Genomic DNA, 15,090 nt, shown 5'->3' with positions numbered 1-15,090 from the left:
TGATACTACAATACATCTGAATAAAAAAATCTACGCTTTCTGTCCATTGTGACACCTGATGTCACCCATCACACTGCTGTAGAGAGCTCCTGAGTTTTTAATTTGAAAAACAATCAAACCTTCAAAAACTTGCTGACCTTGAATATGCTTTGGAAAGAATCAAAACCACATACACCAAGCAGACTTTGCTATTGCTCACGTATGACTTTTAAGGGGTAAAGTCCATGTCAGTGTTAGTTTGTGTCACTCCCTAAACAAGAGCTCTCACAAATACTGAAATCACAAATGACTGGTCAGTGAGTTTACAGACCGCTGGTATATGCAGCAAACAACCCTAATCCACTTCAATTAAATCATTATGGCTAAGTTACAAAAATCGGCATCCCAAGCACTCCAAAAAGAATTTATTTTCAGATGATGTAGTACTGCAAAACATCATCTTCTTGTCAACACAACAAAAAACAATCCCAAGTGCGAAGCACACTGGTGCTTCCTTTACCAGTCTTAATGGCTAAACTCATTATGTCTGGGATAAAGATAATCTGCACATCCTTGGTGCTGTAGCTTTACCTCAAAGTCTGGCTTGCAACCTTCGTGTGACGTTTGTTCACATTTCATCACACAGATATGCTGCTTGCCCAGCAGTATCCCCCTAACTGAGATGAAGGTTCCACGTGGCTCAGGTTCTGTACTGAGCTGCTTACCTTGATTTGTTTCTTTTGCATCTTGCCTCGTTTCATTTTGTATTGTTGGAAGCTTTTATTTAATGCAGAAACTCACTTTCCCCTTGATGCTTTCCTCTCTCCCACCATTCTCCTCTGGGATCCTTCTTTCATCCCTTCTCATCCACCTTCCCTCTAGCATCGGAGACAAAATCTTTGCCTTCTACCTTGACACCACCGGAGTGCTGAGTCTCGCCACCTTTGGTGACAGAGAGAATTCAGAAAAATGTGTGACCCACTGCCCACAAAGAAGTCAGGACCTCACATTTTTGTTCTTTTCCTGCTTTCATGCTTGCATTGCGGGGACTGTGTCAAATTACCTGGACTGAAGGCTAGGCTCTTAGCTCTGAACTGCAGTTTTTCAGCTCTAAGTTTTTGAATTGTCACTGAGCTTTAAATGTACACGAAGGGCTTAAAGTACCTTGGCAAGGAAATAGTATGTGAATGTAATACCTCTTAAAGCTAACATGCTTGATCTTTCTAGCGGTGATGAAATGAAACCATGAAAGGTTCCGAACCAAATTTTCTTCAACTTCACTATAGTATTCCAAACCAGAAAAACATCAAATATCCTTGCATACTCATTAAAAAGGAGACAAAAAGGTGTAAAGGTCTTGGGAACTTAAAAATAATGGCAAGAGAAACTATTATGTTACACTGTGAAGTGTAATTTCAGAACATAAAACACTGGTGTCTGATTGTCGATTTTTTCAGAGGTGGATCACCTCCTCTTTCAATAACTCATCAACTGTAATGAGAACCATGTGATTGATGCCTGTTAGGATTGCTCTGCCTCTCCTGATTCCTTCTGCATGTGAAAAACTAGTCAAGGAAATTATGAAGTTGCTCATTTTCTCTTTTAGCTTGAAGAAAGAGGCCTGAAAGCTTTCTAAGATACATGGTTTGTGTGATTCATGCATCTGCCAAGGAAATATCAGGTACTGCTGAATTTTGGCCTGTCTAAGACCCTGCTGATCTTGAGTACATCTCTCCTCTGTGTATAAAGACATATATGCATCCATACATATATGTGCATGTGTGCACATATGTATATGTGTGTGTGCATACATATCCAGGCAGACACAGAGTGCTTCTCCACTCCTGGTGTCCAGTTTGAGACACACAGGAACCTATCTTCCCAATGTACTCTTTCCAGTTTGTAGGCTGCAAAAGGGCTTTTCACAACCTGGGCAGGGTTTAGACTCCACCATAGAAATGCTGCAAAAGAAAACATCTAAGTGAAGTGGAGAGGAAGAAGTCTGGGACAAAACAACCGCAGTGGAACTCCAGGCTTTGCTTGTCTATCCTTCTCTCTTTTCTTTTCTTTTTACCTTTTAGGTGGACAGATCAAACACCAGAAACAATTCTCAATTTACACCAAACAGAACCAATTATTTTACTAGTTCATCCTGGCAAAATGAAACTAAACTATGACAAAAGGGTTCTATTTTCACAATTTTGCTAAGTTAGGTTGCATTAAACATTTTGTTCAGTCAGTACAGTAGGACTATAATCTACATGGGCCTTAAATAAAAACCATTTCTTTTTGGAAAACACTCAAATTACAGTGAACTAACTACTTTTGCAAATATCCTCCCAATGGCAACACAAACCATCTAAGAGTTCTGTATATGAATATTCAGAACTTGTCATAAGGCCATTGTCAGTACCTAAAGGTACTTTAGGTAAACAACAGAATATATCCAGAAAAAGCCCAAAATATACTTCAGTGAGCAGGAGGGTGCCTGAGCTGTTCATACCTGCCCTACTTGGACATCCCTGCTCAGATGTTAGTCGGTTGTTCCAATTTATCGACCCAAGCTGACACCTTTTGTTTGGCTAAGACAGCTCCTCAGCTATGCTGATCTTGACCCAGATTCCTTTCTGGCTAAGTGAGGAAATTCAGGACAGAGCACTCCATAAAGTGATACCAGCTATCACCTAACTGGCACAGAAAAAACTGTTTGGACATGCCCACAGTAAAAAACATACAGGAAGCATCTCTATTAAGGTCTTAAACCTTGCCTCAAATTCCAGACCCAAGCATCTCTGATTAAAAATGTGCATCAGGATTCAAGTTCTGTGTCCTGACCCTAAGACAAACTTATTTATTATTCATGCCACCAAAGAGGATCAGCTTAGCTGAGTTACACTCAGCACACCATCAAACACGGCACGCGGGCATCACTGACCATTACCATCTACAAGGCCTTTGACAGCCAGGGAAGCAGCAACAGGGAATCAACAAGTGAGAGATCCCCCACTCAGTGATAGCACAGAGGCTGTTGCTCAAAAGACACAGGTGAAGTAGCTGCTTTTCCCTCTAGGTCACATATGAGTGCAATATTGGTCAGACTGCTCTCGGTCAGCAGGGCCGCTCTATCACCCACCTGCAGAACACAAAACAGCTCCCAATCTTGCTGAGGCCAGTGGAAATCTTTCTGCTGTCACAGCAGCTGTGATAACACACAGTAAATGAGGCAAGAGCTATGTACAGAACTGCCACCTTTCACAGCGAGCCCCAAGCACTTTGAAGGAAGACTGCTTGTCCGCTTGTAAACCATGGAACAGGAATCCTGGATTGTCATGTGGCAGGGGAGCAGTGGAAGAGATTTGGATAAGTATTTCACATGCTTGGACTTCTCAGTGACAAAGGAGTCATAGAAATGCTGGCTGAAAAGAACAAACATTTGCCCTTGGGCTCATGCCTTCCTGCTTTAAACAAAGCTTTTGCCAAGACCATGCCAAGCCACAGGATTCCAGCTGGAGATATGAGGGGAAGGGCTGGGATGCCCTGCAGGGCAGGAGAGAGGGAGGGAAGGAGTGTTGGATCTTGCCTACCTGCGGACAACTAGCTTCAGTTTCTTGTAGGACCCTTTAACCAGGGAGATGGCTTCTCTCCTGGAGCTGCTCAGTTCCACCTCATTGATGTTCACCACTTCGTCACCAGCCTGCAGCTTGGAAGGCAGGGAGTCTGCTTTACCTCCCTCTTCGACCTGCACAGGAAAGAGAGGAGAAATGGTGAACGGCCTGCCACAGTCTGGATATCACATGCAGAGCTGAGCACACATTTGCATTGAAGGAACAAGGGCTACCAGCCCCCAACTCAGCGCTCTGACTGAGAAACGCTGTCTCCCCTTGCCAGCAAGCTTCCTCAAAGGTCTGTGCTCACCTCCCCTACATTTCATACAGATGGAAGCTGGGGATCGTCAGACTAATTAATTTTTCCAAGAAGCATTGTTTTGAACAAGCCTGAAATGTCTTTGGTATTTGGAAGCAGTAAACGCCAGCAAAATGGCCATGGAATGCCTCTTGATAAGAGCACCCAGGCACAAGCCCAAGGGCAAAGCCAGGATTAGAAGAGCTTGGATGTGATTTTTCTATTCAAGCTCCTCTTCCTGATCTAGCTGTCTGATTCACAACAGCTTCTTGCTTACTGGCCATCAACAATAGGTGTATGTAGTTAATGACATGTGGCACCTCTGTAGGGTTTTTCAGCTAGGTATTTAAAGAAAGTAGACAATTATTTTGATTTTATGAGAAAGTAAGCAGCCTGCTCAAGCCTATGTAGTGGCAAAGCTAGAAAGAGAAACCCAGGGCACTATCCTCTGTTTTGTATGGTCCATCACGTAAATTGTGTAGTCCTTCAGGCACATCGATTCTCCATCAGTGTGTCAGCAGAAATGCGCCAAGTCTGCAAAGAAGCGACGAGACAGAGGACAACAAAATTTGCCCCAGAATCTCTGAACTAACACACTACCTCTCTGCAAAGCTGTACTAGGATAGCAGAGGGCAAGGTTATATATGGGTTAATGCATTGTAAATCCTGAGTTTCCGGAGACTTGGGAGTGCCACCGGTTTGGAGTGCAACCGATAGAGCTTTTATTACAAAACTTGCCACCACAAAATCTGATATCCAAAGCACCTGGCAGTCCCTGTTCAACAGAAGCTGTAACCTGTTAGAAATTGCCATGTGACCCACACATAAGCGTAACATCTCAGGGCACATTAGAAGTATAATCTCTTCCTTCAGGCCTTCACCTTCGCAGTCCTCATACTGAGACAAAGAAATGTATCTGAATTGGATTAAGTCTCTGATCCAGCCAGTGGAAGCTATTTGCAGGGGTACCATTTTCTGAGCAGTGAAATTGCTCACACCCTCCTGGAAGTTACTTTTATTTCAAGTCATGCCAAGCAAAGTGTAACTGAGCCTAACCCAGACATGTAACTCAGCACATGTAGATGTATTACCCAGATTTTTACCAGAATATTAGTTTCGATGTTGAATGGTGATTTCTCACAGGCGGAGCCAGTTTTTTCTTCTGAACAACAGTATTTCACCTCGTGTACCTTCTAAAGCTTAAAATCTGACTTCCACAAACATTAGCTGATGAATTTTCTGAACCACCTACAAAGGTAGGTAAAAATCATTGTCATTCCACCCATGAATGAGTTTTTTTCATTTCTTCTTAAGAATGGATAAAACCACAGGAATGAGACTTCATATAAAAAGCCTTATATCACAATTATCAGGAAGGGTGAGAGATGAAACATTAAACCTTGTTGTCAGCATAAATAAATAACAAACTGAAAATTCAGTATTGCTCCTAGTTTGTTACTGCTGTAAAAGGAAAGCAGGTGGGTATCATTTCAATGAAATACAATAGAGCAGGATACTATGGGTTAGATTAATTTGTGATATAGTCAACAGAGGGATTTTTTGTTTGTTTTTGTTTTGTTATGTTAGATCACACATAATGGAGAAAAGGCATTCTTGGAAAAATATCTCCTCTACCAAAGACCAAGTACTTCAAAGGCTGGGAGACTCATCAGAAGCTTTTGTATTAGCTTCTGCCTTGATGAACTCTGACCTTAAAAAAACCAACAAAATAGTAATCTGTGCTTTGTGCTCTAATAATCCAAATTGTATTTATATATTCTGTGTTTTTTTCACTCCACAAGATCACTGCTTTAAGGTTCTCTTTGCAACCATGTGGGCTAGACATTTCTTTTTCTCCTCTGCTTTAGTGAAAATGGAAATTTGGATTCTTCCATAATCACCTTTATAAATAATGTGAAATCAAAGACTTCAAGGAAAAAACAAATCCTGCAATACTTCTGGTAAGGTTACTAACATTATGAACAGGTCTGAAATAAATCTTTCTTCAAATCCTGATGTGTTCCATCTCATGTCTATGCCAAGGGCTCTTAAAATGCAGCATACAAGGCCATGTAGCCAGCCACAGTAAAGAATGCCTTTAAGGAAAGTTTGCCAGCATGAGTAGAGTCATCCCTAAGTAATTCCATAGGCTGAGAATGATCTGCTTTGCTCCTGTGTACTTAAACAATCCATAAGCAAGACCTAAAACAAGATCCACTGTTTGTGACTAGAAGCTTTTGATGGCAGCACTGAAACCGTATTACTGACATACCTAGAGAGAAGAGAAACAGAGATATGGATTGATCTTTTGTTGTTTACATAGTTATTTCATCTATGATTAATGTTAGCCTTCTCATCTGTCTATTGCTTAGGTACAGTTGTGTCATCATTTTGGCTGGGGTTCCCTGTATGCAAATTCCTTAAATTTCCTGGAGGACAACATTCACAACAGGCCTGTGACCTGGCACTACCACTCAGAGAGTCAAAAGAAGCAAAAAGACTCCTAAGTTTCTACCACAAGTCCAGAAACATGGCACTGTCTCCCAAAGGAAGGCTCAGATGCTCCACGTTCATTTCTTCTCTCTGAATGCCTCTGAAAATATTTGCAGTTAAGGAGTGGTGATATTTCAAGGAAAGGACTGAATGTTTCAAACAAAACAAGCCACACTATAAACACAAAGCTCTATCTCTACCCAGTGTAACAATTATCAACAAAACAAACAAACCCCAGCATACATATAACCTATTTAAATGAACACCTGCTTCAGTGGAGAAGGCTGAAAAAAGCCAAGGATGGGACTCTGCTGGCTCTGTGATACCCTGAGCAGTTAAGGATAGAAGATGCTTGCAAAGCTATGCACGCCACAGCAGACAAATAATATGCAGGTGGGCCACTGCTGCGTGGGGTTACCTTCTCCGAACAACGTGCCTCACCCTGTGGAGCAGGTCCTGAGTGAGAGGAAATGAGAAAGCAAGTCTTCGACTGTTCCCTAAACCTCAAGTGGCTCTAAACACTGTCAGTCAACAAGGGCAGAGCCAGCAATACAGTCTGTTGTTTTAAGTGGGCTAGTTGTGCTGGAGTAGTTCGAGCAGCCACAGCTTGTCAAAAATCACCCTCAACAGACACTTGCACCAAAAATGTAATTGCTGTGAGCTACAGAACCTAGCATAAAAGGTAATTATTAGCCAGTAAGACCTCTTATGGTTTATTTAAGCTGAGAAAAACAAGGTGATACACAGCCAGCAAACCTTCTGGGTGTAGGATTGTCACTAATCCATCAGAAGTAGGAGGAGCTAGCAGGAGATGGTCAGCGATTGAAGTTTTTTTCCCTTTGGCCAGGTCAAGTTATGAGAGGTATTTCTGACAAGCACGGGGTGGAGGAATATCTATAGAATGGGCTGGTTTTGAACTGCATGTGCTGGGCTAAACCTCAGGGGGCTGGATTCAATGGCTGGTTTTACTGCAGGTGCTGTGAGTAGAGCCAGCTGCCACATGGGGAGAAGAACCCCGCTCCTTGAAATCAGCAGGAGCATCTGTACAGGAAAGCATTCATCAATAGCATAAGGACTCTTGGATTCCGTGCCTCAGTTTCCCACCTGTAAAATGGACACAGTCGTTACTACCTTTGTCTGTCCTGTCTATTGAATAGGTGAGCCCTCTGTGGGTGGTGATCATCCAAATCTTGGCTCTCACTCCAGGGGCTGTCTCTGTGAATCCCTGGCTCACAGGCCCTGACCCTGGGGACACTCCGTGCTAATCAGAACCATGCAACAGGAAAGTATCCCCTTCCACAGAGTGTTCCACTAACCATCTACAAGACTGTTCCTACTTCTTGTGAAATCCCATCAAACTTGTGAAATTCCATCAAATCATCAAAAAGATGATTTCAGCACCTCCCCCACACCTCTTTCTTTCTTTTTGGTTTTCCACAACATATCTAGCCAATTCTTTCAGGTTCTTTCAGAAGGAGAGAACAAGATTTCCCCTGCCAAGCTGGCCTCTTCTGAAATACACCCACTTCAAAACACATCAACAGTCTCCTCGGTCTGACACAAACTCCAGTTCCTTCAGTTATCTTTACTGCAGTAAAGCTTTCCGTGCCCACTGCCCTTTCCTGAAAATCCCAAAGGCCACCCCTGGTCCTGCTTTGCATTAACACTCCAGTCCATTTTCTTGCATTAGAGGAGGCTTCTTGCCATTCAACAGATCCTGCAACAGACTTTGAACCCATCTGTTCTCCCTTTTTTTTTGGCTTACTGTAAAAGCAAGAAGTTGCTTAAGCAGATCACCAAGGATACATAAGACTTATTACTACTGTCTTTTGTTTGGTTCGCTATGGTTACTGTAGATTCAGAGAATGCTGTCTAACTGAGATCCTTTCTTGATTAGTTTAAAGAAGTTTATTTATTCCTCTTTTCTCTTCCTTTTCTTTGAGGAGCTTTTGTAACAACAAATTCTCTGTAGCTTTTAGGATGGATTATTCCATCTTTGTGTCCTTTATATTATGAATGGTACATGCGATTCCTACACTGTGAAGTTATTTGCTGAAGTTGCTCAATAAAATAAAAAAAAAGTGAGCAAGCAAATATGTATGCACACTGTATGCAGTTACAGAATTGAGAACTGTGCCACGCAGCAGGTTAGTACAACGGCTGAGTGGCACTAGGAGATGCTCTGGAAAAAAACTTTAAGCCAGCATAGCTGAGTGTCAACAGAAGCAGCAGCAATTGAAATGACAAACTACTGCCCTTTTCGTGTCAGATATTATAATGATGGGAAGGCAAGCATCACAAATGAACTGCTGGAGATGGCTGTACAGAATTCCTGAGCTGCCAAAAAAGATTTTACAGGAACCGACAAGGTGAGAGAAGAAATTTTGCTCCACAAAGGAATTGAGAGAGGAGGCTTCCTCTGCTTCAAGGAGTCCGCGACTCGCCCAGAAGCAGCATTACAGAAAAATGTTCTCTGCTTTAGTCCTCTTGTTTTCAAATATTCTACTGGAACCACTTTCATTCTTTCCAGTGGAATGATGCATTTGCAGTGAGACTGGGGTTCATCTCATCCTTGTTCCTCACAAGGCCATTAGCACTGCTGGAACCCTGGGGGAAAGGGTTAAACCAGGTGTGCATTTGAGAGAAACCCAGGAAAACTGACTGTATCTGTTTTCACATTCAACAGTCAAGGTTTTAATCACTTCTCGGTGCCCAGACTGGAACACCGACCTGGTCAAGACTGGGGTCTTTCGTTTACCTGTCCACTATTAGGCATAACAGAGCCCCAGCAGACCAGCTGCGTAGCGCACCTGGTACAGAGCATGCACACAGAGGCCCACTGGGCCAAATTCAGCATGCTGGGGAAACAGGCTGATTGATTTAGGCTTCATGTTGGAGATGGAGATTTTTAAGCCCCTGTGGAGTTCAGAGATGGTTCACAAATCTAAAAACAAAGTTACACAGCTGCTGAATGACTGCAGAGAACATGCTGCTCCCCTCATTCAGGATTAATGCCATGGCACAACTTGGGGGCAGCGAGTGTTTTCCATGCAGCAGGCAGAGATTCTTTCCCATTGTCCCCAAGCTCTGTGTCAGCGTGACAGAGCAGTTAAGGTAATTCAATCAAAAAAATAGTTAAGTCAAAGGTCTCCCCCTGGAGCCATGTCTCTGCTGGATTTCCCCATCCCTGATGCAGACATGCATCTCGAGTGAATTTAGCTACTGACATTTACTCCAAGCCAAAGAAAGTGTTTCCAAATTAGTTATTGTTTTATTCTGCAGGGAAGCGAGGAAGGAATTTTTTCTCATAGTGTTCTGGATTGTTCTACAGTAACATTTCTGCTCCCAAGTACAAAGCATAGTAGTGGAGAGGCTAATTTATTCCAGGTAGTCATACAAGGTTCACATAGAAGGAACTCACCTTGAGAGGCTGAACTTTATTCAGCAGAAGAACAAGTTAAACTACACGGTTTTGAAGAGCTAGCAGTACTATGAAATCTTTATGGCCCTTAAAAAAAAATCTGTTATTTAACACAGGAAAAACAATGTATTTTTTCCCACATTCAGCCTGAACCATATCAATGAATATACTTACTTGGCTTGGAGCAAGACACCTAGCAAGGAGAACCCCAGCCCCTACCACTCTAGTACTTCTGGCATCCCCGGGCTTATTTTCCAGATACTACACCAGAGAGGTACCACTGTAAATCTAGAGGGACATCTACTCACCATGTTGGAAGTGACAGTCACCAGTTCTGATTTTAGTGTTGTGACCGACATCAGAGAAACTCAGCAGTATTTGACCCCATACAGGGAAGAGTCACGAGCTCAGGGCTGCACCAGACTGTCACAGACAGCTCACATTCTCTGCAGCATGTGTGTGTGTATGTGTCTCTAGGGGCAGACAGAATCATTTATTTCCTACCTGTCAGGACAAAATTAGCTCACTTGCCCCTCCACTGAATTAATCAGCTCATGCTCTAAGGACAGATAAAACATGCTGCCTCAGTTCTCAGAAATAGCAAAATTCAATGTCAAGGCTGTGGCAGAGACCTTCCCCCATTGCTGTGCCCTCCCCACGTAGTTGATGAGACCAAGACAGCAAGATCCTGGCATCCTCTCTCAGCTCTTCTGCAAGCACCAGGTGCACTTGGCTTCAGACAGAGTGGTGCGGAGAGCCTTGAGGAAAGTGGGGTACCAAGCTCCCAGCCCCTTTCCTCTCCTCTCCCCACTGCTGGGGTGCACTTCTGCTGTCAAAGCTGCTTTCCCTGCTTCTGTGTGACCCAGGATAGGTGCTGCTCAGAAAGATGTGTCTGGAGAAATCGTTGCTACTCCCCTTGGCTTCAGTCCTCTCCCGTTCCTCTGCTCTGCTGCCTGAGGCAATCCTTAATTTGTCCGTGCCTAAAACTGGACCCAATGAAAGCTGAAATAAGCAGGAACTGCTCATGGTTTTGTTTTTTGTTTTGGTTGGTTGGTTGGTTGGTTGGTTGGTTGGTTTGCTTTGTTTTGGTTTTTTTTGTTTTTGTTTTTGTTTTGTTTGTTTGGTTGGTTTTTTTGTTGTTTGTTTGTTTTTGTTTGTTTGTTTTGATTTGTTGTGGTTTTTTTTTTTTTCAAAGGAGGAATTTCAGGCGAGCACACTGTATTTACCCAAATTGGAATCTGCCCAGGATGCTGAGTGAAAACAGTACAGAACCTCTGATACAAAGGGGACTAGGACCTCACCTTTCATGGATATTTCCAAAATCCAAAATGAATTACATGCAGCAGCAGCAAAATGTTGCCTGTTCCCAACCATGTACTACAAATCCAGATGGAAACCTATTACCCCTTGATGACTGAGCCGCACCCCTTCTCTCCCCATCTGCACCTGCACTACCCCAGGACAGCAGGGAGCATCACCGACCCTGTGCCATTTATGGTGCCTGGCTGCACACCCTGCTGTCCCCACTTCAGGGGAAAACCCAGCCCAGGAGCAAAGGAGTAACCAGACTGTTTTCCTGTAGTCTCCAAACCTGGATGAGCTGGAAACCAGGAGTGCGCAAGCGCCAGGGCAGGCAGGGGCTCCTTGAAGGACCAAGTTCTTTTCCAGTATAATTTACCAACAGCAGGCATGGAAGTAAAGTGGCTGTGGGCACCAAAGCAGCAATCCAGCTGCAGAAATACTACTGTGATCCAGGCATGGTGGATGCAAGTTACTGACAAGTGGTGAGGATTCAATGTCAGTCCTAGGACTACCCTGCAGGCTCCAACACTTCCACACCTTTCCATTTCCTGCCTGATTTTTTCCTGTCCTGGGAGCAAGGTTAATCTCAGCAGTCAGCCCCTCAGCAAAAAGTGGCAAGAAGTGAATGGAAAACAGATTGCTGGCTTCAGCTACAAGAGATAAGAAGACATGCTTGGATGAGTTTGCGTCTGACTCCTCTTGGTGACTCTAAATTCCTAAGCCAGCGGAGGAAAGAAGGCTTAGCTCTTAAAATAATTTTCCACCTTCTTAAGCACAGAACTGTTAGGGTCCCACAGAGATTTTTATATTTAAAAGTGGAAGGGGCCAGGAAAATCAAGTCTTCTTTCAACTAATGCACAAAGAAGATGGACCTATGGTATAGTTTTGATTCAGGCCTTCAAGAAGCCTCCAGGATCTTTCCTGTAACAAGAGGCAAAACTAACAATAAATTTTCTCCACCCCTCTCCATATATACAAGACAAACTAATCTGTGTTTGATCTACGGTAACACCTAAAGCCATACCAGGTGCCTTTTTTAGAGGCACGGTACAAACACATTATCACGGACAGTTCCTGCCCCAAGCCCTGCAATATAAATGGACAGGTTAGACAAACAGAGGAACAGGAAATCGGGATGTGGAAAAGAGGTGACAACAGCAAACAGAAAGACAGCAGCAAAGCCCAGTCTCAGCTACACAGCGACATTTGCAACAACTGGACTGAACCTAGAGGCAAGGAGAAGTGAGAGCACCTGCAGGACAGGGGAGAAATCAGCTAGCTTTCAGCTAGCATAAAGCCAGCTGTGACTGCTCAGGGACTGACTGCAAAACAACGTCCTGACATGCTTTATAGTGGCAGCAAACAGTCCTTCTCCAGCTAGCCCAGAGAGACAAGAAAAAGGTGGCTAGAGGACAGGAGATGGCTTCCTTCCCGGCTTTCCCAGCACTTGGCTGTCTGCTGCTCTGTGTCAGGGTGTCCAGAGAGCAAATATCTCAGTCATTAATGCTTCTTCATACCTTTCCCTTGTGTTGTTTCACAGCACCCAGCAACTGAGCAAGGCAAGGAAAAAAAAGCACTGATGTGCACCTGAGTCACAGACAGAGGAACTACATAAAAGCAATGCTTGTGCAGGTGCAGACTAATGCTCGCCCTTTTGCAGCATTAAAACCTGAGGGATTGCTTTCTTCTGTTCCTTCTCTGTCTCCAGCATGAGGCCAGCTTTTATCTCAGCAGAGTCTTGCCTGCAGAACACACCCTACCCCTTGCACGTGGGAATCAGAGAGCCTTACCTCTTTGTTCGCTGTTTGGTTTTTGCAAACAATCCATTCCATACATGCCACACAGGGTATATTACCAGGTGATACAAATACCGGGGCCTGGAGCACGTTAACTTGATCCTGTTTGGTCTGCAGTGATTATCAGGGCAATATCAGCTCAAGGGGCTACAAGAACTCATTCCCTGTTACTCTGTTGTATCTGATACAGCTCACCCCTCTCCAGAGCACACAAAGCTAGTGACTGCACATGTCTGAGAGTTAATATTTGCTTTGCAATGTGAGAGTTAAAAATAGCTGTTTGTCAAAGAGTCTGCTGGAAAGGTCTTCTGCTCTGCCCCAAACACACCCACGGTTTCCACACTCAAGACTCCTTTTTTCATCCTGCTTTGCCATTCCTGCCCCCAACTTCACAGTCCTTTCTCACATTTCTCACAAGGTTTCAATAATTAAAACCCCAGTTCCTATGACACTCAGGCAGTGAGCCCATTACAGTCTAGGCGGGGGGCTATCAAACATGTGGCCACCCAACATATGAGAGCACTGCCCCAAAGCTACTGCGCGGACACGGAGTCCATTGCGGCGGTGCAGCTTGGAAGAGCGTGGTGGCTGAGGATCACTGGCAAACCCAGGGCTCCTCACACACTGCCATCCCCCAGCCACTCCTCTTCCTACTGTGCTCCTGGCGTGCAGGGTGCCGCTCATTGTACTCGTCACCATCTCTATCCTGATCATCACGAATGGAGCCAACACAGCATGCACCAGCTTTACCCACAGAGATGAATTGAGCCTAGCGCTTAATGTTTCTCACCCAGTGCCATGCCCTGGAAAAAGCTGGAGATGGTCCTGTGCTAACAGTTGTGATTATTAAAACTGAGGTAAGGTACTGTTAAGGGACCACCTGAACCCTACAAACCCCAGGATTTTCAGTCAATGACGTCAGCTGCTTCCTAATTCCTTCCACAGGCACCTGGCCAGACCCCTGTACCACCTCCAAACAGCCCTTCTTGGTGGTAGCAGTGTATCCCTCAAACTCTGGGATGTCATGGACCAACATTCACTCACAAACCAAGATATAACATGTTATATAAATATATAAGGACTGGCCCACCTCAAGAAATGTCACTTTTTGCACTGAATGCAAATGGATAGGCATAGGAACATGTCGTTATTTTTTTGCTCTTGGCAGTTTCTTCTGCTTTGCATACTCTTCACAGCATGACCTTATGCACCCTCTCTCCTCCTGTCCTTGCCATCTAGGAAAACAAACCAGCTGAAGATGCATCTACAAAATAGTATTTGTTACCTACTCCAAGGACAGTTTTTCAAGCCTGGGGAAAGTCAAACCCAGCATCACAGAAACTGCCATAGTAGGAAATATAGTTATTTCTTTAATGTCCCTCCTGTCTGTTCTAAAAACAGGGAGCAAATGACGCCATTTGGAACTTGCCTTTCAACCCTTGTTACATAGCACTGCCTTGTGCCCTTTTTTACAGGATGCTTTACACATCTTCCCAGATTTTTGTATTATTTTTCTATACTTGCTGTTATAACTTACACTGGCAAAGCCCTTAGAGGTTGTAGATTGACAGGGTGACCAACTGTCATGAGACTTGCTTTGAATTGGGTCTTTCTGGGGTAACTGGAAAATATTTCCACTTAAAAAAATACGGCTGAGATGTACGCACCCATGACCAGTTCAGAGAGGAAAGACAACCAGAAGGCTCTCAAAGTACAGTTGTTGAAGGTTTTTTTCACCACTTGATTAGACAGTGAACTTCCTACCTTAGCATAGTGCTCACATGATTTCAAACCAGCAATGTCAAGAAAATCTGCCCTGCAATCAGGTAATTCCATAAATTAGGTAAACCTAAAACTATGGGATTTTCTGGCTGCTGGAACAGGTAGTACTTATCTCTCCTGGAGACAGATCCTTGGCTCCAGCATGGCCAGTTACTGCTTTTGATGTTTGCCACTTCTTTTCGGTATTTCCCTTCCCCAATATTAACACTTCCATTATACCTGTTAGAAATAGCGATAATAATAGCAATGACAACAGTAGTAATGATCCTCAAGAACTTTCCTTCCATTAGCTAATTTGACCTTTCAACACCATGGGAAGACAGCAGGAAGTATTGTTCCTAAATTAGAGAGGAATAACAACAGAAGCAATGTTTATATAACTTTTCCAGGGTCAGAAAAAGAATCACACATCAG

The 15,090-nt window shown here is 43.7% G+C and overlaps 1 protein-coding gene across 2 annotated transcripts in view; it reads right to left on the bottom strand.

The window, feature by feature from the left end:
- SHROOM3 (shroom family member 3) overlaps positions 1-15,090 on the bottom strand; it is a 163,143-nt gene that overhangs the window by 104,216 nt on the left and 43,837 nt on the right. For both annotated transcript variants that reach the window (XM_042796825.1, XM_042796827.1), the window contains exon 2: positions 3,564-3,718. In XM_042796825.1, coding sequence (XP_042652759.1) covers positions 3,564-3,718 — 155 coding nt within the window. The remainder of the gene's footprint in view (positions 1-3,563; positions 3,719-15,090) is intronic.

Source organism: Tyto alba, unplaced genomic scaffold, assembly GCF_018691265.1.
Source record: "Tyto alba isolate M040663 unplaced genomic scaffold, T.alba_DEE_v4.0 Super-Scaffold_23, whole genome shotgun sequence".
NCBI classification, from domain to species: domain Eukaryota; kingdom Metazoa; phylum Chordata; class Aves; order Strigiformes; family Tytonidae; genus Tyto; species Tyto alba.
The sequence above is the reverse complement of the archived record's forward strand: the minus strand, read 5'-3'. Positions and strand labels throughout refer to the sequence as shown.